General features: G+C 45.5%; 1 protein-coding gene across 2 annotated transcripts in view; it reads left to right on the top strand.

The window, feature by feature from the left end:
• LUZP1 (leucine zipper protein 1) overlaps positions 1-26,380 on the top strand; it is a 61,322-nt gene extending 34,942 nt beyond the window's left edge. For both annotated transcript variants that reach the window (XM_035120691.3, XM_035120693.3), the window contains exons 2-4: positions 8,914-12,177; positions 19,188-19,386; positions 20,780-26,380. In XM_035120691.3, coding sequence (XP_034976582.1) covers positions 9,034-12,177; positions 19,188-19,370 — 3,327 coding nt within the window. In that variant the 5' untranslated portion in view covers positions 8,914-9,033 and the 3' untranslated portion in view covers positions 19,371-19,386; positions 20,780-26,380. The remainder of the gene's footprint in view (positions 1-8,913; positions 12,178-19,187; positions 19,387-20,779) is intronic.
• The last annotated feature ends 202 nt before the right edge of the window (positions 26,381-26,582 follow it).

Below are 26,582 nucleotides of genomic sequence, written 5' to 3' on the forward strand. Positions count from 1 at the left end.
ACTTTCATGTTGAATTGCTGTCAACATCTGAATACTAGGGGGCAAGGGGGGCAGCTTTGGAGAGTTTTTGAAAAAGATAAAGTGGCTTCTAAATCAACCATAAATGGGAGGTCTCTTGTCTCTGTGCCCTACTTGTGGTTGGCCGTGTTGGACAAATGTATGGCTCGGCTAGATGAGCCCTGAATCTGATCCAGCAGGTGCTCTTTTTGTCCCGGCACCTTTCTAAAGCCTCTTGGGCTCATCTTTTTAAGTCAGTGGCAACCTGCTCTGTTGCTTCTGCTGCTACGAGCTCCCAAAGCTTGCACTTGGCACACAAAGAGGAGCTGGCTCTGTGTTTAGAGGTCATCTTGGGTTATCTCCCTCACTCTTCTTCAACCATTGCCAGCCATTCTGAGCACTGTGCGCGCTCACAGTTTTTGGCCGCTCAGATTGTTTTGGCCTTGGTAAAGCCCCTTCTCCTTGGTTATATTGTAGTTCAGTGGTAGAGAGTCTGCCTTGCATTAGAACAGGCATCCCCAAACTGTGGCCCTCCAGATGTTTTGGGCTACAACTCCCATGATCCCTAGCTAACAGGACCAGTGGTCTGGGATGATGGGAGTTGCAGTCCCAAAACAGCTGGAGGGCCGAGTTTGGGGGTGCCTGGTGTAGACAGTACTGAGCTAGATGGACCAGTGAGTCAGCACAAGGCAGTTCACTGCTTTGGAAACTAGTTTGGCTCACTTGGTTTTAAAGTGTATGGAGCCGTTAACCTCTCTTTGCTGGTGTGCTTGCTCTCTGCTCGTTTTAGATATACTCTAGCCTGCACTGCATGGGCGATTTTATGGGGCGTGAGACAAGACAGTTGCTATGCTTTCGACACAGGTTGGACTAAATAGCCCTTAAAGTCCTTTGAACTCTTTTGCCTTCTTTTTTTTTTAAATATAAAAAAGCCTTTATTTCATATTTTATAATTACAAAGCAGAAACATAAATCAAAATCATAAATCATAAATCATAACTCATACATTGAATTGTACAAAGACAACTCCAAATTAAAAAAAAATGAAAAAAGAAAAAAAAGGAAAAAGAAAGGACCTAAAAAAAAATATGTACACATACATACACAGGGGGAAAAAACACATACAGAAACCCTAAAATGTAGTACAGATAAAAAACACTTCCTATTGTATGAACATCACTTCCCTTTATCAGTTCTTCCTTATCCTGCTCTATCTTCTTTACCCCCACCAATATATCCGTATATACTTATCTCTATCCACATATCATCTGCTAAATTGATCTTTCCTCTATTTATTATCCGTTTGTTGCTCATTCTATATGTATTTTAATCGAAGCATATCACCAAATTTGTATTTATATTTTCTTTTTTAAAATAGTCCTCAACATATTTCCATTCTGCCTTGCTTTTTTGTATCGAAATATTTCTAATTGCTGCTGTCAACTTTGCCAAATTCATGATTTCCACTAATTTTTCTTGCCATTCGCTAATTGTTGGTACTCTCTCTCCTTTCCAGTTCTTTGCTATAAGGAGGCGTGCTGCTGCACATGCATATAAAAATATATTTTCCCTATCATTAGGGAAATTGTCTGGCACCATGCTTAATAAAAGTATTTCTGGTTTTTTCTCAAATGTAAACCTCAGCATCTTTTTTAGCTTTTCATACACATTATTCCAAAATTCATAAATTTTATCACACTGCCACCAGCAATGAAAATAATTTCCCAATTTCTCTTTGCATTTCCAACATTCTTTCGAATTAGTCTTATAAATTTTTGCTAGCTTTTCTGGTGTGAGATGCCATCTATATATTATCTTCATCATGTTCTCTTTTATATTTGTACAAGCTGTAAATTTCATACCTTCCCTCCACAGTTTATCCCACTGCTTTCTATTGCGTTCTTTTGCCTTCTAATGAAGATTGAAGAGGTTATCGCAGGGAAGCTGGTTTTGTAAACAAGTTCCTAGTCCGTGTCTCTCTGTGTGTGTGTGTGTGTGTGTCTGTCTGTCTGTCTGTCTGTCTGTCTGTCTGTCTGTCTGTCTGTCTGTCTTTACAAGAAATATATTTAGCAATGGGAGGAATGTGCTAAGAGGATATGACATTGTGAAACATCCCAGTCAATTTCGTTTGATTGGATGCATATCTCTTGGCTATTTCCATTGACGGGAAAGTACCTTCTCTTTTTAAACGTCCTGTTTACCTTGACATGCCTAACCAAAATTATTCCTGCAGCCAACCATGTTGGCTGCAGCTGCGTGCATATAGCTGAAAAAAACTTGTGTGCATGATTATTCCCCCCTACCCCTTAGAAGGGCATCAGATCAGCAGGAAAACTTAGCATTTCGTGGAGCATCTGTAAACTGCTGCAATTAAGCCTATGTTTGCAGGAGGTGCACCTAAGTGGCTAATTTTTCCTGGTGTTCTCAGGATAAGAGAGAAAGGAATATTGGGCTGGGGGTGTCTCTGCTAGCTGCCCTTTAACTTAAGGGAGGAGCCATAGACTCGTGAGGGGGAAGCCCCACCTTCCATGGATGACAAGATCAGGTGGTACATGGCCTGGGTTGTTAAATAGAACACTTCCAAGTCCAGGGTCTGTTTCCCCCTAGAATTCATGGAATCTTTAAAAAGAGCAGCAGCAGTAACATCTAAAGCCTGGGGAGAAAGACATTTTTTTACCATTCCCACCCCCTGCCTTCATCAATCACTGCTGCCTTATATTTAATTTAAATCATGCTAAGTTTATTGTGTCTTAGACTCATAGAATTGTAGAGTTGGAAGGGACCCTGAGGATCATCTAGTCCAGGCATAGGCAACCTTGGCTCTCCAGATGTTTTGGAACTACAACTCCCATGATCGCTGACCACTGGTCCTGTTAGCTAGGGATCATGGGAGTTGTAGTTCCAAAACATCTGGAGAGCCAAGGTTACCTATGCCTGATCTAGTCCAACCCAGATGTCTGATCTAGTCCAATGCCAGAATATGCAGCTGTCCCATATGGAGATCGGACACTCAACCTTAGCATTATCAGCACCATGCTCTAACCAACTGAGCTATCATCAGCTACTTTAGAGACCAGCTGCTGGACAGAGAAATGGCAAATAGGTCGAAACAAAATAAAAAAATTCCTTCCAGTAGCACCTTAGAGACCAACTAAGTTTGTCATTGGTATGAGCTTTCGTGTGCATGCACACTTCTTCAGAAGTGACTACGCCAGACCAACATGGCTACCTACCTGTAACAGCAAATAGGTATTTTACGTAGAATTGAGATGGGGAACCTGTGGTCCTATGACCAAGTCACCTAGTGTTGGGGTAGGTGTGGGGCAGGTAACAAGGGGCTTGGACAAGAGGAACTTTGTAGGCCCCACCAATCAGCTGATTGGCGGTGCCTGCAAGACTCTTTAGGCGCATGCTGACAGTCAGAACTTGAGAAGCAATGTAAGGCTTCTCATGCACTGACAATCAGCTGATTGTCAACATTTGAGAAGACCTGCTGTGCAAAAGGGCTTTGGACACACCATCAGTTAGCTGATGGTTGGTGTTTTGCCGACGGTTTGATTTCAAGCTGCACACTCACCTGACATTATTATGTTGCCAGGCGATTGACAGGGGAGCAGCCCAGACCCATTTCTCTACCTCTGTTCTACCGTTTTTAACACTACAGTTTTCTATAGTAATTGGGGCTCTGTGTGTATTCCACAGTTCTGGGACCACACCATGCTAGTGAAGAATTCAACATCCTCAGCATTATTGTCTTCTTTTCTGTCCTTTAAGAGTGCATAGGTAACTTTGAAAGGTTTGCCTGATCAAATCAAAAGGAGCCAGAAGAGTAATTAAACCGAAATTTGCAGGGATGCATATTGCACAATCGTGCAGAATGTGCAGATCAATATTGGTAGAATGCTGTGTGGGTGAAAGGAGCTACAAACAAAAAATGTGGTGGCAAAGCCTATATATATGCTTATTCCCTGGATATTCCAAGTGAAATTGGGTGTGTGGCTAATGGAAGATGGTTCTGCCGCCGCCACTGATTTCCTGGACCTAATGGTCAGGGGTACCTTTACCTTTACTGTAATTAATGAACAATGACTAAGGCTAATTTCAATGGAACTACTTTGAGTAAAACCTAGGTAAAGGTAAAGGTACCCCTGACTCTGGGGTTGTGACGCTTATCTCGCTTTACTGGCCGAGGGAGCCGGTGTACAGCTTCCGGGTCATGTGGCCAGCATGACTAAGCCGCAGATGGTGGTTATTTTTAGAGAGCTTCTCAAGACAACCTGTTTATTTAGTATTCATCCTGATTTGCTTGCACAAGGTTTACATGGTGGTTAGATTATGTCTGGTCTTTATTGAGCATTTGCTCTGATTTGTTTACAGGGCACTTATATAACAATAAGCATTCAAAAACTGCTAGCACATTTGCAAATTTAAGCAGGTTCTGTTATGGTTTCAAATTGGAACAGGACCTCGTGCTGAGATTCCTGCTTTGCAGGGGGTTGGACTAGATGACCCTTGGGGTCTATTCCAACTCTGCGATCTTTCATTCATCCTGATTTGCTTGTGGGGTGTTTATACACCATGCTGTTAATCATTAGTTGAATGCATTTCCTTGTCACTTTCCAAACCACACTTTATTTTTATTTTTATTTAAAGTGTATTTGTTGTGCTTCAATCCACTTTAAATGCACAAACCTAAAGTACCAGTGTGCACTTGAATTCCTCCTGCAAAATACCGACAGCCAGGAGGCGGTGATGTCAGTGAGGGCATGTCACAAGTCCATCACCTGCCCCCTCTCCCTCTGTTCTTCTTCCCTTCATTGTCTGTGAATTTTCCCTGTCTGCCACTTGAAGAGACCAAAAGTCCCAAGGAAACAACAGCCCAGGCAGCAATGGACTTGTGGCAGGCTCCTACCAAAATCACAGGTGCCAGCCATCATTATCCATGTTTCTTAAGATAAACACTGTCATTGCTCTCAATAACTTTCAGTAGTCATACTGCTTGCAGACAAGGAACCCTGTGAGTAACATCAAATAGCCATTTGCGCCACAAGATTGCTCATTGGGATAGCATGACTTGGCTCTTTGGCAACTGAAGGCAAAATGTTGCAAGGCTATCGCAGCAGGGCTAATCAGACCACAAGGCAAGCCGTGGCCCCTTTTATTATGTAGGAATGAATGGGGATTTGCTGCAGAGGACTACCATAGTCCTGGTAGATCCCTCTGGGATAGCTGTGAGAATGAGCCTTCAGTCAAGAAGCACATTAGGAGTGTAAAGGTCCTTGCAGTTACATTTCCCATGGTGTCTGTTAAGTGCTGGGTCCTTCTAGGTCACATTTGAAAGTCATCCTTTCCCGTCTGGTTTCTGCACCCTCTGTGAGATGGAGAAGACGTTAGTTGACCCAGTGTGTGATCTTTGTATTGAGCTTCGTATTGAACCAATGGCTTCAAGTTCCAAGAAAGGAGATTCCGACTAAACATTCGGAAAAACTTTCTGACAGTAAGAGCTGTTCAGCAGTGGAACAGACTTCCATGAGAGGCAGTGGACTCTCCTTCCTTGGAGGTTTTTAAGCAGGGGTTGGGTGGCCCATCTGTCATGGGTGCTTTAGCTGAGTTTCCTGCATTGCAGGGGGTTGGACTAGATGATCCTCGGGGTCCCTTCCAACTCTACAGTTTCATGATTCTATGAACTTGTTAAGGGAAATTCCTCCTTTCTGGTCTTGCTGGATCTGCCTGTAGCTTTTGGTACTGTAGACCATGATCTTCTGTTGCATTGCCTGCTACATTTGGGGAATGCCTTCCAAATGATTGGGACGCGGGTGGCGCTGTGGGTTAAACCACAGAGCCTAGGCTTGCTGATCAGAAGGTCGGTGGTTTGAATCCCCGCGACGGGGTGAGCTCCCGTTCCTCAGTCCCAGCTCCTGCCAACCTAGCAATTCGAAAGCATGCCAGTGCCATTAGATAAATAGGTTGGAAGGTAGATGGCGTTTCCGTGTGCTGCTCTGGTTCGCCAGAAACGGCTTTGTCATGTTGGCCACATGACCTGAAAGTTGTACGTCGGCTCCCTCGGCCAATAACGTGAGATGAGCGCCGCAACCCCAGAGTCGGTCACGACTGGACCTAATGGTCAGGGGTCCCTTTACCTTTACCGTTCCAAATGATTTGCTTTAGCAATTCAACTGAACGATCCAAGTGATTTCATCTGTCAATGTAAATTGATAGGAATTGATAGGAGGGTGATCAATATATATTGCTACATTGATGAGACCTCACTCGAAATATATTTTGAGTTGCTTTGGGACTGTTTATGTGTAAAGTGACCCATAAATGAAATAATTAAAAATAACAGAACATTCAGCATCAAGTTACAGGGTTGTTTACAGCTGACAGTGAGTACACAATCTGTATACAGTGGTACCTCTGGTTACGAATGGAATTCGTTCCGGAGGTCCGTTCATAACCGGAAACCGCTCATAACATGAGGCGCGCTTTCACTAATGGCGCCTCCCACTGCTGCCATGCCGCCAGAGCGCGACTTCCGCTCGCATCCCAGGGCAAAGTTCGCAACATCTACTTCCCGGTTAGTGGAGAGTGTAACCCAAAGCTTTCGTAAGGAGGATGGTACATAACATGAGGTACCACTGTACACAAATAGTTGAACTACACAAATGAACAAGCTGCACTCTTTCACACAACGACTTGAACAGGTACAGAGACAGCTTGTACCTGGGTTCAGTGTAATGTGTGAACAAGCTTTATATTTGTCCTGAACCAGGGTCAGAATGTCATGTTCAAATGGCTGAGGGTGAAATAATAATAATAATAATAATAATAATAATAATAATAATAATAATAATAATGTTAGTTAAAATTGAACCTAGACAAGCTGGAGGTGGGGGTGGTTGAGAAATAGCCTTAGTTTGGAGGGCGACCAATAGGTTTTTTGTGATCCTCGGTTTTCACGTTAAGAGCCTAATACTTTTTAGAGAAGCAGACCAGTGCTGTTGCCAGGGGGTGTTTTTTCCCCTCATCTTGGGCTGATTAGGAGGCCATTTTATGGTGAGGCGAGACCTTGCTACATACCAATCCATGCTTCTGAAACTTTGAGCCTTGATTACTGCAGTTGGTTTCATATGGGGCAACCCATGAAGATGAGTTGGAAGCTTCAGCTGTCACAGAACACTGCTGCACACCTTCTGACATACGGACATAGGGAATTGTCTTCTGCCAAGTTGGACTATTAAGACCACTGTTATTTCTATAATGACTGGCAGTGGTTCTCCATGGGTTAAGATCAGACATGAAGTGGTAGTACACAGCCATCACGAATGGTAACCATTGGTAGACTTATGCTCCCTGAATTTGTCTGTTTTCCCTTTTAAAGCCATATGTACTGGTGACCATCACACCTTTCGGCACCGAATCCCATAGTTTAACTATGAGCTGTGTGATATCCACCTGTCTGCCCTGAATCTCCCAATATGCAACTTGGGTTTTCCTGGGATCTAGGATTACGTGAGAAGCCTGCCCCATTTTCTCCATTTCACATAAAACAATATGCACCTCTAGCACATTCCCCATGTTCCTAAAACTACAGTGGTACCTCGCAAGACGAATTCCTCGTGCAACAAAAAACTCGCAAGACAAAGCGACTCGCGGAATGAATTACTTTGGTCTTGTGAGGCACCACTGTAAAAAGCAACCTTTCCCAATAGGCGAATTGCTCCAACCCCTTTCTCCTTTCCTCCAGGCCCCTTTTCTGCACCTTCCTCAGCCCCCAGGTACTGAGTGACGGGCAGGGAAGAGGAAATTCCCAACCCTTTTGAGGGGAGAACAGCAGCTCCCTTTTGCAAAACTGGAGAACAGCATTATAACCTTGTGACTCACACCTGAGGTGGGAATTGGGACAGAGACTTCTGCCCTTGCAAACAGATGGCACCAGGATACCGTTGGAAAGGAAGGTCGCTGCCAAATAAAAGAAGGATACAGGAGTATGTTTTTTGCTTGCTCGTATATGTTGTGTCATCATAAAATTGGGCATTCCCTTCTCCCCGCCGCCCTTTGTCACTTTTGTGGGGGCTTTCGCTGTTGTCTTCCTCCTTCCCCTTGGCATAATGGGACTCATTGTGATCAGAGCTGAGAATGTTGCATACCTTTGCAAATGCGCAGCCCACCCCTCCTTCAAGGCTGAGTTGGGGAGGCGAGGGGCTGCATTATCTAGAAATTATGGACATGGAACACTGCCTATGCCTTCTGCTCAAACTGGTAACTTCAGGAAAAGAGCATGGCCTGCTTTCGCAGAGGCCGCAGGTGGCCGAGTTGCTGCTAAATGACCTTCTGCCTGCGAGATGTGAGTCATTTCATGACAGTCTTCTCTTTCCACCTGGACTCCTGGGAGGATAAACTCACAAGGGCTGGCTGCTTCTGCATCACCCTTGTCCAGCACCCTTGGTGGCAATATAACAAAACCTTGAATCATAGAATTGCAGATTTAGAAGGGACCCTGAGGAGCTTGTCCAACTCCCTGCAATGCAGGTATATGCAGCTTACGGGGATCAAACCTGTGACCTTGGCATTATCAGCACCGCGCTCTAACCAACTGAGTTATCCAGGCTGGCCAGGACCTGTTCTGCATGTGTGACAGAAAACTGTTATTTAGCTGTTATTTAGCTTGGCATTGTCTACACACTGAGTGGCAGCAGTTTTGGGGGAGTGGGGGATGTACATTAGTCTTTCCCAGTCCTACCTCGAACTGGTTGGGACTGGTCCTGGGACCTTTGGCATGCAAAGCATGTGTTCTGCCACTGTGCAATAGCCCTTCCTCTACCAATCAAATCAATTTGAATCACAGCTCTTGGAAAAGAAAAGCAGTTAGAAATATCCTTTCCATTATACTTATCATCTGCTTTCTCTTTCCAGGTGCTGGTCATCTTCCCAAGGAACTTAATGAAACAACTAGAATAATAAAGAGTTATAAAAAATCCATTTTCTCGCTCCCATCTGGAAAAAAACAACTGAAAGCAGGGGGGTGGAACAAACATGGCGGACTATTCAGCTTATAAAGAGACGTCAAATCGTCACTTACGTTTCAAGCTCCAGAGTCTCGGCCGCCGTCTGGATGAATTAGAGGAAGCGACAAAAAACCTACAGAAAGCTGAGGATGAGTTGCTGGACTTGCAGGACAAAGTTATCCAGGCAGAAGGCAGCAACTCGAGCATGCTGGCCGATGTGGAAGTTTTGCGCAAAAGAGTTTTGAAAATTGAAGGGAAGGATGAGGAGATCAGGAAAGCGGAAGAGCTTTGCCAGCTGATGAAGGAGAAACTGGAGGAGGAGGAAAGTCTCACGCGGGAGCTGAAATCGGAAATTGAGCGGCTTCAGAAACGAATGGCGGAGCTGGAGAAGCTGGAGGAAGCTTTTGGCAGAAGTAAGAATGACTGTACTCAGCTCTGCCTCAGCCTCAACGAGGAGAAAAACTTGACGACGAAAATCTCGACGGAACTGGAAGTTCTTAGGGCAAAAGTAAAAGAACTTGAGCAATCTGAAGACAGGCTGGATAAAACTGAGCAAAGCTTAGTGAGTGAACTGGAAAAGCTCAAGTCGCTAGCTCTCACGTTTGTTAACGAAAAGAAACACTTCACCGAGAAGGAGAAGCAGAATGAGAAAATAATACAAGAGCTGACACAAAAGCTTGAGCAAAATAATAAACTGAACCGGGCAGATCAAACGCGAAACACATCTAACCTGCTGGAAAGATCATCCAATAGTATTCTTGACAGAAATGACCTGAGGATTGAAGTTGACTTGACAACTTCGGCGCTGTCCTCGAAGGAAACGAGGAGAAAAGGGAGTTTGGAGTACCTAAAACTTGTGGAAAATGAAACTCGGAACAAATCAGAAAATCAGAAGAATAAGAATCAAGAAGACAACAAAGTGAAGGACCTCAACCAAGAAATTGAGAAGCTAAAGACTCAAATCAAACACTTTGAGTCTTTAGAAGAGGAGCTCAAAACCCTGAGAGCAAAGAATAATGACCTGCATGACAGCTACTTGAGCGAGCAAAACAAAAATAAGCTCCTCATAGGCCAACTTGAAGAAATAAAAACGCAGATGAAGAAGCAGAAAGAGCTGGAGAATGGTGAGGCAGAAACAGAGGAAATTAACTTACCTAGCCGAGTGAAGCACGACAGACCCAAACACAGAGCTGTCACAGCCGAGTCAGCCATTTCTAAGCATAAGTCCCGGGAACTTTCTCCTCAGCACAGGCGGGAGAGAATACGCAACCGAGAATTCTCATTTAATAGCGAGAGCCAAGGCGGCAAGAGGGTCACAAGCCCTAACCTGAATAGCAGGAGAGCAGCCAAAGCATCGAGCACATCAGCGTTATTGGACACCTTAGCAACTGATGCTAAACGGGCAGAGGACAAATCCACGCTGGGCATGCACTTTTCCTCGCAGAAAGACAGTGGAAACCCACCGGCTGAAGTAAAAAAATCTAGAGAGCAGCCATCTGTGCTTAGTCGTTACCCACCTGCAGCACAAGAGCACAAGTCTTGGAAAGCCTCTTCGAAACCCAAGAACGAGAGTGCGTTGAGGAGCAAAGCGGAAAAAACCTCTCAATCACCAAACGACACTCATCACTGTAAGTCTGATGAACTTGAAGAGAAGCCCAGCAAAACAGAAACCTCCATATCGCCTTCTGAAAAGGGAATTAAGACGCACGTTGCAGAACAACCTGCTCTTTCGACAGAGACTCGCATCTCGAAAACTAACCGGGGGGCCTCCAATGGAGCTGCTTTGTCCTATAGGCATTATCTCTCTACGGAGACGTTAGCTGCCGAACCTACCAGCTCAAAGATGGAAACCGCTTTGGTCTCATCTCGCAGGCAGCACTTGGAAGAGAGCTCTCCGAAGGCAATAAACTCCCAGGAAAGAGAACCTCTGCACGAAAGGGTAAAGCCCTCACCTTTAGCAAAGTCTTGGCTCATTTCAAGAAGTCAGGAAGATCTCTTGCAGAGTCCCTCAGATCCTCGGAAGGAAGAAATGGATCAGACCGCTGCCTTTGCCGCAAACTCTAACAATGGGGGCCTAAAACCCACTTCTGCAAGGGCCAGAGCTATCAACACCAACAGCCATGAAAAATTCAGCACCAATGAAGAGACAAGTAAAATGGCAACCGCTTCTGCTACTGCTGACGTAGGGTTGAAAAGGGAACCACCTGCATCTAGAGAGTTCGCAAGCTCCAAGAGGGGTATTCGAACGTCTCCTTTTGAAAACGATAAAAATGCTAGCGGCGAGGAAGAGCTCAGCAGGTCCTCCAGGGTGTCTTCAGCCCTTACAGGGTCGAAATCGAGAAGGCAGTTCAGTCCCAGAGAAGCACTGAGGTCTAAAGCCGTCATCAAGCCTGCGATTGTGGAAAAGGACGTGAAGGAAATCATGGGTGGTACAGGGCCAGAAGCCACCTGTGAAAAGCAGCAGCCTGTCTTTAAGACGGTGTCACACAAAATGACAAGCAGCATCACCATTTACCCATCTGAGCCTGTGACTCAAAGGACCAGCGCGAGCGATGCCGCAAAAGAGCAGCAGCACATACCTGCCAGCAACATTCGAGTGCTTCCGAACGAGCTTTCACTGGGGACAAACGCGGCCAGCACACCTTATGAGATACCGATTAGCAAGAGCAATATAACCCAGAAGTCACCCGAGGCTGAGAAGAACGGGGGCAGGGTGGAAACGGTCGTCTCGAAAAGCAGCATCACGATAAAACCTTCTGAATTCGGCGAGAAGAACAGCGAACCGCCCGTGGAGACAATCAACTGGAAGAGCCACGGTGCTTCAGAGGCCAACTCATTTGACACCAAACATGTCACAGTGAGAAGCGCGTGGCGGACGCGACGGGGCTTGCAATCTTCGGAGGACTCTGCGACAAAGGCGGTTGAAAATGCAGCCCCTCGAAATCCATATAGGTCATCTACGGACCCCCACAAACCAGAAGGGACTAGTGCGCGCATATATGCAATTGAGCAGAATTCCAGAAGGGCCAGCGCTGGTATAAACTCTTGGAATGCTCCGGAATTAGACTCTAGAAGGACCAAAAGTAGCTTAACTGCATCCGAGATGCTTGGCCAGAGGAGCTGCATTAGTGATCCTGCGACTGCTTCCCCTTGGAGCTGCACAGTGTTACCGGTAAGTGTGCTCCGAACGTTTAGTTTAAAACTTTTGCATTCCTAAATCAAGACAGGTGGGGAAATAACTTTTTTAAAAAAAAATCAAGAGGAAGATGAAACTTTTTTGAGGGCGTGGGCTATACTTGCTAGGAAAGTCAGAATCTGCCTCAGTCTTGGCCTCCCCACCCCCTCGATATGTAATAATACAATAATAACATTGGCATATTTTATGTATGTGTTTATTTGTATAATATATTTGCCTTTTACAGCTTCATAGAAGGCTGCTTGCAGAGTTCTTTTAAACAGTAAAAGCGGTTAAATAGTAAAATATAAAATACATGACCTTGGGCAGGGCTCCACAAATGTTGACTTGGCTTATGAGCCAGCTGTCAATTTGTGCTCGTCCTCACTTTCCTTCCCTGCATTATTTGGCATTGGGGAGAGACAGGGGCTTTTCTCATTTCCGTGGGATATGGGAGATGAAAGAAACATAGGGAGTTGCTCCCGCTGCTCAGAAGGGAGCCCTGTTGTTCCTTTCTTGCTCAAAAAGATCCAGTGGAAAGGAGACCTCTTGGGTTTGCCCGGTTCTCAAAAGACAACAAAGTGAGTGTAATCAAACCTGTTTGGCTACAGAATCCTGTAAATGGGTTGCCATGTCTGAAAAAGACCCCCTTCCCTGCCACTACCCACCTTACCTCACCCCAAATAGCAGTCACTCAGATTCTAATAAACACCAAATATGTATTTAAATACCAGCAACCCATATCTCTTCATTGGATCAGGTGCTGTACTGACTTGTCCCCATCCCTTAGCCAAGCACAGGCTTCCTCAAACTCGGCCCTCCGCATGTTTTTGGCCTACAACTCCCATGACCAGTGGGACCAGTAGCAGGACCAGTGGTCAGGGATGAGGGGAATTGTAGTCTCAAAACATCTGGAGGGCCGAGTTTGAAGAAGCCTAGCTAAGCACAAACCCTGGATGGCATCATCGATGGCCAAGTGAGAGAGACTGTGGCTACAGTTTTATACCAATTCATCTGGGACTGAGCTTCAGTGAATTCTTGTGGGATTTTCTTCTGCATAGACATTTATAGAGTTGTACTCTTCACATTTCTGCCCTGTTGGGGCACGGTCCTTGGGGAACAGCATAATCCATAAGAGAGAGAGAGAGAGAGAGATAATTCTTACTATTTCACAGTTGTCATAAATTTCACATTTCTTTGATGAATTGAAATGAGTTGTTTTCTTCATTTTACAGTGATTGCGCTCTGTGGAGGAGGTGGGGAAGGAGTTCTACTTAGATTTTTTATCTCAGGCACCAAAATATCCCAGGCCCTTCCTATCCAGTCAGTTGCTTTATATTCTCTGTGTGCAGTTCATTGGGGATGGGGTGTCAGTGTAGCACCTAATCTGGTGGAGAGATTCTTGTCAATATTTAGATAACTAATTGGTGCTTGAGTTCTTGTGTTAGGAGGGAGCAAAGTAAATTCTTCTCTGCCCACTTTCTCCATGGCATGCATAATTTTATAAAATTCTATCATGTCACTTCTTGCTTGCCTTTCCTCTAAATGAAAAAAAAATCACCAGAATGCATAGGAGCATAGAATCTTAGACTCAATGGTAATCTAGTCCAACCCCCTGCAATGCAGGAATCTCAGCTAAAGCATCCATGGCAGATGGCCAACCAACCTCTGCTTAAAAACCTCCAAGGAAGGAGAGTCCACCACCTCTCGTGGGAGTCTGTCCCTCTGCCAAACAGCTCTTACCTTCAGAAAGATTATTCCGAATGTTTAGTCAGAATCTCCTTTCTTGCAACCTGAAGTCGTTGGTTCGAGTCCTACCCTCCAGAGCAGGAGAAAAGAAGCTTGCTCCCTCCTCCATATGACAGCCCTTAATATATTTGAAGATGGCTATCATATCTTGTCCTAGTCTCCTCTTCTCCAGGCTAAACATACCCAGCTCCTTCAACCATTCCTCATAAGGCTCGGTTTCCAGACTCGTGATCATCTTGGTTGCATCCTCTGCACACATTGCAGCTTGTCAACATCTTTCTTAAATTGTGGTGCCCAAAATTGGACACAGTTTTCCAGGTGTGGTCTGACCAAGGCGGAATAGAGTGGTACTCTTACTTCTCTTGATCTGGACACTATACTTCTGTTGATGCAGCCCAGAAGAGTTGCTCCATCCCCTTGATAATTCTGGTTGCTCTTTCCTGAACCTTTTCCAACTCTAAATATATCCTTTTTGAGGCGAGGCGACCAGAATTGTATTCGAAATGTGGTTGCATTTGGATTTCTGAGGTGGGGGACCCTGTACCTATAGACTTTCATGTGCATAGGCTTTCTTGCTTCAGGCAGGGCAGTGGTTAGAGCCAAGGGAAGCCCTGCTTCAGCCGTGGTGGCAGTGCAGTCCCAAGGCCCTTTAATCACGTGATCTCCCGTCATGTGACTAATGTGTGGAAGGGGGGGTTGTCTTAACCAGCCCATAGTGTGCCTAGGTTTCACTGAAATCAATGGGCCTTGAGGTTATAAGTTCAATTGAAGAAGAAGAACATGTTTTTTAAAAAACCCACCAATGGGCACAGAATAACGACCGGCCGTTTGTTGGGTGTTCACACAAAACTATGGGTGTGTGTTTGTGTGTGGAATGGAGTTTCCTGGAAGAGGGCATGAAGCATTCCAGACTGCAGCACTTCGTTGCACATCCCATCTGTTAAAAATAAATTATGTAGGCAGTATTTACAGTGCTAATAGGAACCATGTCAGTGAGAAATGAAATTTTAAACCTTTCTTACACTTTTGGCCCCTTAAATTTAGAATGCAGCGAGGCAGGAAGCACTTATTCCATCCATCTGCTGCCTTTCCGTGCTCTTTTACACCTGCACTATAAATATCCTGTGACTCTGCTAGGCAGTTCCTTCCATTGCCCCAATACTGTCACAGGTAGGAGATATAAATATATATATCTCGTTTCTCAAACTTAAAACACCTGCTGACAGTGGAAATGAAAAACAACCACAGCGACACCCCATGTATACATAATGCATGGACCAAAAAATAAAATAAAAGTACACACAGATATAACTGCATTAAGGAGATACACTGATACACAAGTAAACATATTTCAAAATCATTAGCAAATACAGTGTAACGAGAGCCTTAATCGCATGGCTTACAAGGGCGTTATCTGCGGATTAATCAACAATAGGAACATGGGTCTAACGACAGGGCATTATATAGCTCAACAGGAAACTGATCAATCTCAGAACGACTTGAATCATGAGCATAAGGCACAATCAGCATTGGCTACTGAAGGATTTCATTTACCGTATTTGCCTGAATATAAGCCTCACTTTTCCCCCAAATTCCGAATGTGAAAAGTTAAAGTGTGGCTTATATTCACGACCTTACGGTATGCAGCCAGGAGTGCGGCAAAGTGGTGCCTGCCCCGCGGGTAGACCCTTGTCCTCTCTCCCAAGGCCAGGATGGGAGAGAGCGAGGTACGGGAAAGGTCGCTGGCAACGCAGCGTGGCTCCCCTGCCCCCCCCCCCCGTGTGCAGCCAGGAGCAGCAAGGAATGGAGCAGCTTATATTTGGGGGGTTTTCTTCTTCTTCTTTTCTTCCCCTCCCCTCCAATTTTAAAGGTGTGGCTTATATTCAGGTGCGGCTTATATTCAGGCCAATACGGTATTTCATTTATAGCTTTCCTTTCTTTCTGCCACAAATGCTTTCATTGAGATTCCTGCATTGCAGGGGGTTGAACTAGATGACCCTTAGGGTCCCTTCCAACACCACGATTCTATGATCCACAGGGGTCTTTCATCCAGACCCAGCCCTGCTTAGCTTCAGCAGAGTTGCTGCATCGTATTCCTTCAAGGTCATGCCCTGGGATTTATTTGTTGAGTTTTTTTCACTTTTAAGAAATTTGTAAGCATCTTAGGAGCTGCAAAGGACAAAGAGATATGACAAAAGGTGTTTTTTTTGGGGGGGGGGAGAGATCTTAAGAAGCGGGGGAATCTCTTGCTGACTCTCTTGTTAGAATATATCCCTTACACCTTTGCAGAGCTACAATTCTCAGCATGGTTTAACAGTCCCTCTTCCCAGGGAACTCTGGGAATTGTAGCTCTAATTGGGGTGGGGTGGGGATAGAGGTCTCCTAAGAACTCCCGCTGTCCTAAACAAACTACAGCTCTCAAGGTCAGGCATCCCCAAACTTCGGCCCTCCAGATGTTTTGGACTACAATTCCCATCTTCCCCGACCACTGGTCCTGTTAGCTAGGGATCATGGGAGTTGTAGGCCAAAACATCTGGAGGGCCGCAGTTTGGGGATGCCTGCTCAAGATGCTTTGGTGGAAATCATAACTGTTTAAAGTGCTCTCACAGTAGCTCAGAGTACTAAGACCAGGCAACTTGATAAATCACATTCCAGTGAAATAGTTTGATTGTAACCAAAATGCCGCATAGTTCCACTCACGTCTGTGCCATTTCCCTAAACAAAAGCTTTTAACAGAAAGGCCATAGCTCAGTGGTAGAGCACGTGCTTTGCATGGAGAAGGTCCCGGGTTCAATCCCCAGCATCTCCAGGTACTGCTGAGAATGTCCCCTTCCCTAAAACCTGGGGATAACTGGTCTGACTCGGTATCAGGTAGCTTCTTATGTTCCTAAGTGACGATCTCTTGTTTGCGGAATGTTCATAACACGGAGACTATTTCGGGCAGAGGGAAATTTTTACAGACCTCAAGCACAGCCTTCTGAATGCTCAAGGAAGCAGAAGGCAACAATTAAAAGTGTGTGCGTGCGTGCACTTTTTGTTTTAAAGGACATGTGATTCTGAGGGACGCATACGGAATGATTTTTGAACGTTTCTGGGTTGGGCTACTGCCCTTACTTGAATAATACCAGCTTGAAATTAAAGCTCGGCCTTGTGCTGTAGTTCCCCCTGCTGGTGGTAGCCTGCAAGTGCAGTATATTATTATTATTATTATTATTATTATTATTATTATTATTATTATTATTATTATAATGCATACCCCAACAAAGTCTGGGCTACTGCAGTGCGTTCTACGTGGGGCTGTCTTTGAAGGTGATTTGGAAACTACAGTCAATCCAGAATGTGGCTGCTAGACTGGTGACTCTGAGTCGCTGCTGGAACCACATAACACCGGTCCTAAAATATCTACATTGGCTCCCAATACGTTTCTGAGCACAATTCAAAGTGTTGGTGCTGACCATAGCTGCCAAGTTATCCCTTTTTTAAAGGGATTTTCCCTTATGCTGAATAGGCTTCCTCACGAGAAAAGGGAAAACTTGGCAGCTATGGTGCTGACCTTTAAAGTCCTAAATGGCTTTGACCCAGTATACCTGAAGGTGCATCTCTAACCCCATCATTCAGCCTGGAGACTGAGGTCTAGCTCTGAGGGCCTTCTGGCAGTTCCGTCATTTGTGAGCAGTGAAATTGCAGGGAAATTTCGGTTGTTGTTACCCACCCTGCGGAATGCCCCCCCCCGGCAGATGTCAAAGTACAGTCCCCTCCTGAGAAAAAGATTGCTGTCCCTTTTGAACTTATGGGGGCAGCCACCTTTCCCCCTAAAAGGTACTGTACATTTTTTTCTCCTTACAATACCCCAGGAGGGGGCCAGCCCAATACGATGTGTGGTTGCTTCCTAGAGCAGCATGTGGTGCTGTGCTTCACTTACTAGGTGCTCCAAGGAAGTTGAAGCTGATTTTAAAAAAGAAAGAAAGGGAGGGAAAGATTGGACCACTTCATGAATTGTAAGTTGTCAGGCTGTTATGCCCAGAGCGGTTCATTGGTACGCTGGTTGGACTAGCACAGGCATTCCCAAACTGCGGTCCTCCAGATGTTTTGGCCTACAACTCCCATGATCCCTAGCTAAGAGGACCAGTGGTCAGGGATGATGGGAATTGTAGTCCAAAACATCTGGAGGGCCGAAGTTTGGGGATGCCTGGACTAGCACCTGAGAGACTAGGGTTCAAATCCCCACTCAGCCATGAAACTGACCAGTATTATTATTATTATAATAATAACCCAGCCTACCTCACAGGGTTGTTGATTAAATGAGGTGAGGGGAGAAACAAGTTTGCCACCTTGAGCTCCTTGGAGAAGAAGGTGGGATATAAATGCAACAACAACAACAATTATTATTATTATGATCTCCCGATTTCTCTCCTATTTGCTGGCCCAGTAAGTGCACCTTGACCTTGTGAGTGCTGCAGCAGTTCTTAACTTCCGTGTCTCAACGTTGTGTTTGCACTGATAGGCATTTCTAAACCCACTGGAAGGCAATGAGAGGAGGCTCCTTGCTGGCCACAGCTATCCTTCTTTGTTTCTTTTTCTTTTTCAAGCATTTTAGATCAGTAAAGTACAATTGAACAAATGCAGATCTCGTATCATCCTCCCCCCCCCCCCCAGTGAATTAAGATACATGGCAGGTGGGGCTACAAAGGCAGTGTGCCAAATACAGGACAAGAAAAACGGTGAACCAGTCATGCCAAGGCACAGAGTCTCTCGCAAAGCCAGCATATAGAGCAGAGGGATTCAGGCCTTTGGAGGCGGAATTAATAAAAGTCAGGAATGGAAATCGCAATCGCACATTTTCCAATGTGTCTGGTTTAGCTTGGCCTTTGGCCAGTCTCAAATTATGAGTAAGCTTCTCCATCAAAGCCAGACATCAAATACGCCTGGTACCAGTTTTCAGTGGAGGGGGCTGAGGATGTTTCTCACTTTCCCACTATTGATATCCTAGCTGCAACGAGAAGAAAGGAAATGAGAGAGCCCTGTGGCTGACTAAAAGGGAAAGCAGGGCTGGAGAGGGAGACTTGGAGACTGTGTTTCTAGAAAGCTCACAGCCCTCCTACCAAACCACTGAGTCGGGATTTGGGGAAGGAAAACTCACCCTGGGGGAAGTGAGAGGGCAGGGCTCGATGGCTTTGCCCAGACTGTGTGTCTGGATGCAACTCCTGCAGGGCTCCATCATATTAAAACACCCAACCTTTTTCCCGGTTCTTGTACAGGAGGAAAACAAAGATTTTGTTCCAAGTTCCAGAAGAAAACCGTTTGGCTCCTCTGAGCAGCTTGCCCGGGCTGAGACACCGAGGAAGAGGCCAGACGCCAGGCTGGAGGCGACACGCCAGCTGTCGGACAGCAAGGCTGAGGAGCGGAGGCATTGGACCAAAGGCTACTCAGAAGACAACTGAGCCTGTTGATGTTGAGGTATGTTTGTGTTGTTTTAAACAAGAGGTCCTTTTAAACAAGAGGTTCCCACTTTGTCCTCTTATGGGTAGTGCCTGACTGTGTCATCTCAGCCATGGGCTTAGGTTGGATGGGGCAGCATGCAAATCACTTGCTTGAAAGCATCTGATCAAAGTCTCCCTGCATATGCAAAAATGTCGCAGGCTTACCATGAATGGTGATGATAATGAATGATAATGTATTGCTCCATGTGTGACTCCATGCTGAGTGATCTCAAGGTGGTTTGCGTAGGACAGAAGTTGTATAAAAATGGATTCCATTTCAGGAAACCACAAACAAACTGGCCACAACTTCAAATAAGTGAAAACCTCCAACCACCCGCACAAACATTTGCATAATCACCATCAAAATAGCCAATAACAAAACCAGCAGACCACTTAGAGGTAAATCTTGACCTACCACTGAAAAGAATTGCAAGGTTGATGCCAGGCAGGCCTCCTGGGGAGAGCAATCCATAGTCAGAGGGGCCACTACTGGCAAGTCCCTCCTTCTTGGCAGCCTTCTGTACTTCTCCTGGAGTAGACAGGAAGAGAAAGGCTCAGATAATTACATAAGGGTCCAAGAAGTAGATTCCTACTGGGAGAAATGTTCCCTAAGATATTGGGATCCCAATCTGTAAAAAGGCTTTGTAATTTAGAACTGGAACTTTGAATTGGGCCTGCAAATGTATGCAGTCTGTCTATGCATAACATTCACTGGGAGTTTTTAAAAAAGAGGGGGAGGAAACTGACCCCTGGATGGTTAAGTCCAGTCAAAGGCAACTATGGGGTTGTGGCGCTCATCTCGCTTTCAGGCCAAGGGAGCCGCTGTTTGTCCACAGACAGCTTTCCAGGTCATGTGGCCAGCATGACAAAACTGCTTCTAGTGCAGTGGAACACCGTGACGGAAACCAGAGCACACGGAAACACCGTTTACCTTTCTGCCACAGTGGTGCCTATTTATCTACTTGCACTGGCATGCTTTCAAAGTGCTAGGTTTGCAGGAGCTGGGACAGAGCAACGGGAGCTCACCCTGTCATGGGGATTCGAACTGCCAACCTTCTGATCAGCAAGCCCAAGAGGCTCAGTGGTTTAGACTACAGCACCACCCACGAGCCATATTTACTGGGAGTCACAAGTGTGGAGAGTGCTGTTGTGTTCAGGTCCTGCTTCCAGGCTTCCCTTCTGGTTGGCCATTGTGAAAACCGACGCTAGATGGGGATTTGACCTGACCCTGCAGTACTCTTCTTCCCAGCTCCGTAGGTGTGACTGCGCAGACCAGGAAGAGCAAAGCAGTAGTGATCTGTGGAAAAGAATTATTGTCTGTGATCCCATGGCTTAATGTGGTGACTGACTCTCTCTATCTCTCTTCCTAGGGTCTTTCCCCCTTCAGTTGCATGACCTCCAGAAGCTGAGCTTCATTCTTCATCCCTACACTGGTCTCTTCCCTGCAGCCAGTCCAACACAGGGACATGTACAGTGCCTGACTTTTAACCCCTTCAGTGCTCAAGGTCCTTTCTGCCCACTAGCCTTGGGTGGATTTTATTTTTTTAAAAGGTGGCTTTGTGTTTTCCTTCTCCTCCCTGGAGGAGGCCGCAGACACTTCGCTCAGGGGAATCCCACTCTGCAGTCTTATTGAGCTTGAATCAATGGTAACCCATGGCTGGTGAACGGCTCTGCATCTCTCTAAGAGGTACCCAATAACTTTGGATCAGGTTGGACAAACCTTTGAGGCGAACAGCCTTGACCTCTGCCATCTGCTGTGCTTTTTCCTGGGGAAGCAAGAGGTGTTTTTTGTGTGTGCAGGTCGGTGTTGGTAACCACTGCAAAGCGAGAACCGCCCCAGACACACCCGTTTGCCGGATCTCAAGAGCCCAGAACGGCATGTTGAGAATTTCCATTCCTCGCCGGATTTTTGCTGTTCCATCTTCTGAAAGAAGTTTACATTACAAAGAAGCTGGTTTCCGCGTGCCACAAGTACTCTCTGAGATGCCGCTCCGGAAAGGATGATGCGGGGAGGGGAATGACACAGTTCCAGGAACCCCACTCCAAGGCCATTGCTCCCCATCAGCCATAGCTCTCTCGCAGCATACCTGCACTGCAGTGGCTTGGCCGCTTGCAAGGAACGTCTGCCTGAGCCCGACACATAAGCAATAAGCGTGACATCCAAGATTTTCGCCCATCTCCCGCTCTGCAGGCTGCGTGCTGAGGAAGCAGTCCCTTCCCTCCCCGAGCGCTTGAGTTCTTGTCTTCATTCCTTGCCCGCAAGCCTCGCAGGATCCAAACTCTGGCTGGAGTCAAACCAGGCGGAGCAAGAAACCTCGCCGACACCCTGAGCCCCATGTCATCCCAGCCAAAGGAGGCGGAGTGCTCCGTGGGGCCTTGCTTGCTTGGAAGAGCCTTTGGCGCATTACTTGAACTAACAGCCTGAGGCCTCAATGTGGGCTGCACCACACCTCAGGACTGGGGCAGCCACTGGGCTTTTGGCACAACCTGCTCAGAGAAGTGGGGAAGAAGAGGCTCTTTTTTTCAGCACCTCAACATATCCGCGGGGGGGGGGGGGATGTTATTCCTTTATTTCTGCTACCTCACTCTTCACTTGCATGGGTAAAGCAACCAGCGGAGACTCATCCAGAGACACAGCGATTGCCCTCTTCTGCACCCGAGTCAGCACGTTGGACTCCACCAGTGCCACGGCAGCTGCTCACCTTGGCCTAGTCTTCTCAGTCTTCCCCCATGCATTTGGCACATAAGGCTTAGATGCTGCTGTAACGTAAGTGTTTTATACCCACCGCCCCTGCCGGGCTTTTCTAGGTATCCATTTGGTGGCAGGTCGGACAGCACTGTTCCCTCGAGGAACAGTCCCCCCGCCACTCTCCCTCCAAGCAGAGGTAATCCATTCAGACTTAAGAAGGAGGCAGCTCAGTTTCAATCCCCATGAACAGGAATTGGGAACAAAACAATGTTTTAAAAGTTAGGTAAAGAGTTTAATGTGCATTAGCAATGCATCGCCACATGGGTTTGGTGCATAAAGCGCATTCATTCTGCACGGAGTTTACACATGCACAGTTAGGTGAGGCCTACAACTCTATTGGAAAGCCAAGAGCATCGGGCTAGGCTTCCAGGGGTTCAGATGAAAAACCTGGCTTAGAAAAAAAACACCCATAATTTACTTCTTTACCTTTTTTTAAAAAAAAATTGTGAGCCTTTAGAAATAACTGAGGTTTGCTGTGGTTCCTATTCTTTACCCAACAGTTTTTAATTCAGCCAAATGTTTTTTTTAAAAAAATATTTTAACTGTTTCAGATGTGAGAGGCACAGAATGCAGACAATGGTGCCATTTATCGGACCAAGTGGTTAAAAGTGTTCACAAGCTTCAGGAGGACCTTGAAGCATGAGTGTTCTAAGAATAAGTTTACATGCCCCTGAGTTTGGCTAGCAATGCTATAAAAGGCACCATTGTTACATACCAATTTCTCACAGAGGTGGGCAGAAAGGTGTGCACCATCTTTTTATTAATATTATTATTATTATTCCCCAAACTGTGCTAACAAAAGTTAACTTCTGCAACTTGTATGAATCATTCACATTTTCACATGCTCTCCCGCTGGTCAGTAGACTGGGGAAGGCACAGAAGCCAAACAATGAGATCATCTCAAATATCGCCCATGCGCTTTCACGCATATTTTCAGTGTTGAGGTCTAGAACCTGGTGTTTTATGCTCCCATCTCTTTGTGATGTAATCACAGCATATCTGTGGTCCCACTTTCATTCACAAATTACAGGCCTCTCACGGGGGAGGGGCGCAATTCACAGATTTTAGCTTGCTTCCATTGATGGGTAGTCTGTTTACATAAAGGTCTCAGCAATAACTGATCTGTAAGCAGCCATTTTGAACTGACACACCCCGTCATGCTCAGATGGTGCCCGCCTAGCATTCAACGGGTGTGTGTGTGATTTAATCCAAAGTAGGATGGTGATTGTTTTTGCTTAAAAAAAAAATTAAAAGCCATTTCGTAGTTGATTCAAGAAAGCACTTTAGCACCTGAAAAGTTTGATTCAACGCTGATGTTGGATCTCAGCCTACTTGAAAATTAAAGCAAGCCACCAACAGGGAGAGGGGTGTTGCTATCTGAGCCGTTTGTTTGGCTGGGTCATAAATGCCTAGACTTTCCTGTGACGTGCACCAGTTCCAAAACCACTAGTTCATAAAGTGATAATAAGCCCCTTACTGAAACTTATTTATATGAAAATAAGTTCCTCTTGGACTTGTTTGTCTGTAATTATACTTAGGAATGCAGCCTTAATGGACATTTCCCCTCCTCTGCATGATGAAATTGGAGCCATTTTCATTGTGCCTGTTCAAAGCAGTGACACTTTGAGTGCCCTTAGAACGCCCTGCCTGATTTTCTAGTGCAAAAGAAACCCTACAATGCAAACGACAAGCCAGGTATTTTTTCACCCAGTTGGAAAGCTGGCTTGTCCACATTCAACACTACAAACTTCTCACAGGATCTGGAAAATGCTCCACCCCCTCTGAGCACTCAGTTTACCATAAGAACTAGAGATTATTCACTTGAATTTGAAACTCTTTTCTGCATGACTAATGCGTTCACAAGTTTAACCATACACGCACTGGTGCAAAAGATCATTCTGAACGACACTTTCTCCACAGGACTGAGTGCTCAGGGTCAGGAAGCTAGGTATCTGGGTCCAAGTAAAAGTCGCCCAAGAATAAAGGGGTTTGGCATTTGAGCCAAACACAGAAGGATGAGGGCAAGTGTCCCTTGTTCCTAGGCTGACAGCACCTCTGAAAGCCGCACTGATACCTATCGCTTGCCAAGTGGACATAGCAAAGTCCTCTTCATCTTTGCTGGAGAAGAAATGACCCAGTGGCAGTCCAGATTTTTACAAAAAGGGAAAACTTAAAGGAACCAGTTATCTGTGTCTTAGGCCTTTGTTCCCTAGATGGGGAGCTTGTGACCCCTCCAGCTAGAGTTTGACCACTATCCTGGGTGGGGCTGGTGGGAGTTGCAAGTCAACTATTGCTGGAAGGCCACAGGTTCCACATCCCTAGAACATACTTGAGCAGCTGGGAAGAGGAAGAATACAAGCCCCCCCCCTCAGATTAGTTAGGAAGGTTTTATAACAGCAACACCTGGCCTTGCTTAACCAAGGAATCTGCCTCAGCTTTGGCAAAAGGGCTTGATGGATGAGGTTGCTGCTGCCTTTCTGGAGGCACGTTATGGATCCCCCGCCTCCCCCCAAAAGAGAAATGAATTTGCCCTGAGTTATTTTAGCTAGTTTATTGCTTCAGGGTGGAGGAACCCCCTCCCTTTATGTTTTTCAGGCCTGGGGTCTGTTGATAGTCTTACATTTCACTAAGCATAAGGAATGAATGTAAATATCCATTACAGTATCAGTTGGGGGTTATTTTATTGATGGCCCCATAAAAAAGGATGATAAAACCCTAAGGAGACCTTAATCCTGAGTGCAATAGGAGCTGATTGTATTATTGAACTAGCAGTGGTGAGTTCAGGAAACAAGAGGCTGTTTGGCTCAAGTTGCACACTTTAAAAATAAACAGCTGTAAAGTGTATTTGTAAATATTTGCCAGCATTTTGGCAAGTTTTTTTTTGTTTTAACTGTAGCATATAAATACAGTAGGAATCCCCCAGGGACTTTCTAATGCTGAAAATTTGTGTGTAAAAAACAAACAAAAACAATTCCAGTGTTGTAATTATATGTGCTGCATGTGATTATTCCTTTTTATGCCAAGAAACAAAAAAAGCAACTTCTTCCAACTGGAGGTCACAATTGCCCTCATGTACAGCCCGCACAACGTTGCATAGCCTAGTAAGATCTGCTCCTTCACCTTCCTTCATTGCAAAAAGCAGAACTGCTTCTCCTATGAAAAGCTAGAGAGAGACCATAGCTCAGTGGTAGAGCAGATGATTTGCATGCAGACAGTCCTGGATTCACAAGGCTTTGAAAGAGAGCCAGTCCATTGACAATACTTGGATAGACCAGCCCAGTGTAAGGTAACGCCATACGTCCTCAGGTCATCTCTGGTTTTGCGACAAGATGTCAAGAGTGCCAAGAACCTAGAGTTTTAGCCATAGATTTGTCAGAAGGGACCCAAGCAGCCAGGACATTGATTGCCTCACAGGCTTTTTGGAATTGTATGAGACGAGAGAGGCTTACATGATGCCACCCCTCTACCCTGGGCATCAGTGGAAGACAACCCCACAAAATATCTTGCTGCTTCAGTTGAAACCCCAACTTCATATCCAAAGAGGGATAAAGTGGTGAAGGTACTGCAGTGCAGGGCCCACATCCTTCCTCCCCTTTCTCTTTCCTCTTGGCTAGAGACCAAAGGATTTGCTCAACCTTTCTGTGGCTGTTGGGAGTACAGTCTACTCCTTCCACGCCTGCACAAGGGGGAAGGCACGCTGGTCTTCCTGCCATTTATAAACACTTGAGAATCCTTCAGATTGTGTGGAATGTATTTTTAAGAGATGAAAATATATTTTTTCTACTTGCTAATGTTAACACTGGGTGGAAAGGGATTGTCGAATCATGACATGGGTGTGCTTGCAGGCAGATGAGCATCTCCTGCCTTAACATTCTCTCGCTTTCAGGTTAAGAGAAAGCAAGTGCAATTTTTAGCGAAATGTGTTCAGAGATCCTCATTTGCCAGCCCTCCAGAACCCAGAAAGCTACCAGCACTGTCCCAATCACTCCACTCCTGACTCAAAAGGAAGCACTGTGGTGCTAGTATGTTCAGCTGGGGAAAGGCCCTGCTCTTTCACCTCCCAAACCTGCCTGCACACGGGACAGCAGGTGGTGCTAGCCTGCTAGTCACAGAGCAACAAGTCTGCATGCTATGTTTAAATGCAAACATTTGTCCGCATGTTATCTTCTGACTAATGCTGTCTGTTCTACAGTACTTAATCAATAAAACTATTTGTATGTTACTCAAATGTGTGAATTGCTTTGAGATGGAAAAAAACCTTTTGCTTCTTGTGAAGAAGAAAAAAGCCCAGCCAATTTTGCATACCCCACCCCACAGTGTTCTGGCAACAGCTCTAAGTACAAAGAACAGCATTGACTTGTTCAAGATCCACATGGGTGCTAAATAGTTAGCACCTTTTCAGGCATTTTTTGGACCTGCACAAT

Source organism: Zootoca vivipara, chromosome 6, assembly GCF_965207765.1.
Source record: "Zootoca vivipara chromosome 6, rZooViv2.hap1.1, whole genome shotgun sequence".
Taxonomy (NCBI): Eukaryota; Metazoa; Chordata; class Lepidosauria; order Squamata; family Lacertidae; genus Zootoca; species Zootoca vivipara.